This window comes from Octopus bimaculoides, chromosome 14 (assembly GCF_001194135.2).
Source record: "Octopus bimaculoides isolate UCB-OBI-ISO-001 chromosome 14, ASM119413v2, whole genome shotgun sequence".
Taxonomy (NCBI): domain Eukaryota; kingdom Metazoa; phylum Mollusca; class Cephalopoda; order Octopoda; family Octopodidae; genus Octopus; species Octopus bimaculoides.
This window is the reverse complement of record NC_068994.1, coordinates 51,804,621-51,806,353: the sequence shown is the minus strand read 5'-3', so window position 1 is coordinate 51,806,353 and position 1,733 is coordinate 51,804,621. Positions and strand designations below refer to the sequence as shown.

Sequence of the window (1,733 nt, the reverse complement as noted above, 5' to 3'; positions counted from 1 at the left end):
TGACCAATTTCCGGCAAAATCCCATTTCAATTAATTTTTGTCATCTATAGAGAAGGCAATGGTTACCATAACAACTCATTTCCTATTGCCTAAAAATATAGAATAATGTACCTAGTCAAAAGAAATCAATATTGGTATTCTAACACTATTTTCAGAGTTGTAAGCAAGGCAGCTATCCGGCAGAAACGTCAGCACGCCGGGCGAAATGCTTAGAGCTATTTCGTCTGTCTTTATGTTTTGAGTTCAAATTCCGGCGAGGTCGACTTTGCTTTTCATCCTTTCGCAGTCGATAAATTAAGTACCAGTTACGCACTGGAGTCGATCTAATCGACTGGCCCCACTCGCCCAAAATTTCGGGCCTTGTGCCTAGAGTAGAAAAGAATAATATATTTCGACTTTCTGTTATACTGGTGTTGTAGAATAGCCCCAGGTTAGTTATATTTGATCAGGTTTATGATCAAATGCATTTCATCTATGGCCATTCCAGCCGGTTTTTTTTTTCAGGCATTGCTTACCTCAGGCTACGTCACAGTGTGTGTGTGTGCACGTGTTTGTTTTTTTGTAAAGACAGTACAATGTGATTTGATGGATACTTGGTTGTTATAATTAGCAGATCTAGCGACCACGTAGAGGCCTTCTGGTCGGCTTATCTATTATAATGTAAGACATATGATGGTGGTGGCAGTGGATGAGGTAGTGGTGATGGTGTGATTGAAACAACAGCGCGCCGGATATGAATTATTATTTTGTTTTACTTTTACGTTCTTAATACAACCGACTTCACGCTTTCATCCTTCCTGGATCGATAAAATAAAGATCCAAACAAATACGGAGATCAATAGATTTGACTACACTTCCTACCCTCTGCCCCACCACGTACTCGCCATTTTGTAACCGTGTTAGAAATCAGTATATAACGGCAGAAGTGTTTAACTATGATTCAATTTTACAGAAAATGACCATTCTGTGATTCAGTTGTAATTATAGATAACATTCCCATGATTCAATTTAAACGATTAACTAACTACCTCCTTCTCATGATTCAGTTTCTGAGATGAAATACCAATCTGCAATCTAGTTTTAGAGATATCATTCTTCTTTACCAACGATGGCTTATCTATTCACTGATTCAGTTTTAATGATATAATTCTCATGATCGAAATTTTAGTCACATAATCCCTATTCGTGATTCATATTAGGTTTAAAAATTATTTCCAATGATCCAATTACAAAAGCTAAGACACTTATTATTAGCCCCACCGCCCATCAACCACTGTTTTGCTATATATTTCCGTAATTCAAGTTTTTGTCTTATATATTATATGCTTTCCTTTGCAGAAGGCAATCACTTCCCGCTCAATGGCTACGTTGTGGCTTCTATTATTAAATATCCTGGTTCTGGTCCATGGCGAATTGGACATGAATGGACCGAATGTGTGTCAGAAAATTCTAACGTAAGTATAATTTTGTAAACTATATTTCGATTTGTAAAATTTATTGTTACTATAATAACTTCAATAACAGATAACAGTTGTGCTTAAACGAAACGCAAACAGCAAGGTACCGGCTTAGGGCCATACATACACACACACACACACACACACACACACACAGGGAACGAAAAATATTTTCTCGCGCTCATTACAGGAGTTTTGAACCCAAAATCTAAACTAAGTGTAATTTGCTACCACGAATAGACATCAGCCTGGTACTCTACCGTTTCTGCCATCACA

At 37.4% G+C, this 1,733-nt stretch overlaps 1 protein-coding gene across 1 annotated transcript in view; it reads left to right on the top strand.

Annotated features, from left to right (window-relative positions):
* LOC106878570 (multiple epidermal growth factor-like domains protein 10) overlaps positions 1-1,733 on the top strand; it is a 33,557-nt gene that overhangs the window by 9,008 nt on the left and 22,816 nt on the right. Inside the window, exon 2 of the mRNA XM_052972604.1 lies at positions 1,339-1,454. Within this exon, the coding sequence (XP_052828564.1) occupies positions 1,339-1,454 (116 nt within the window). The remainder of the gene's footprint in view (positions 1-1,338; positions 1,455-1,733) is intronic.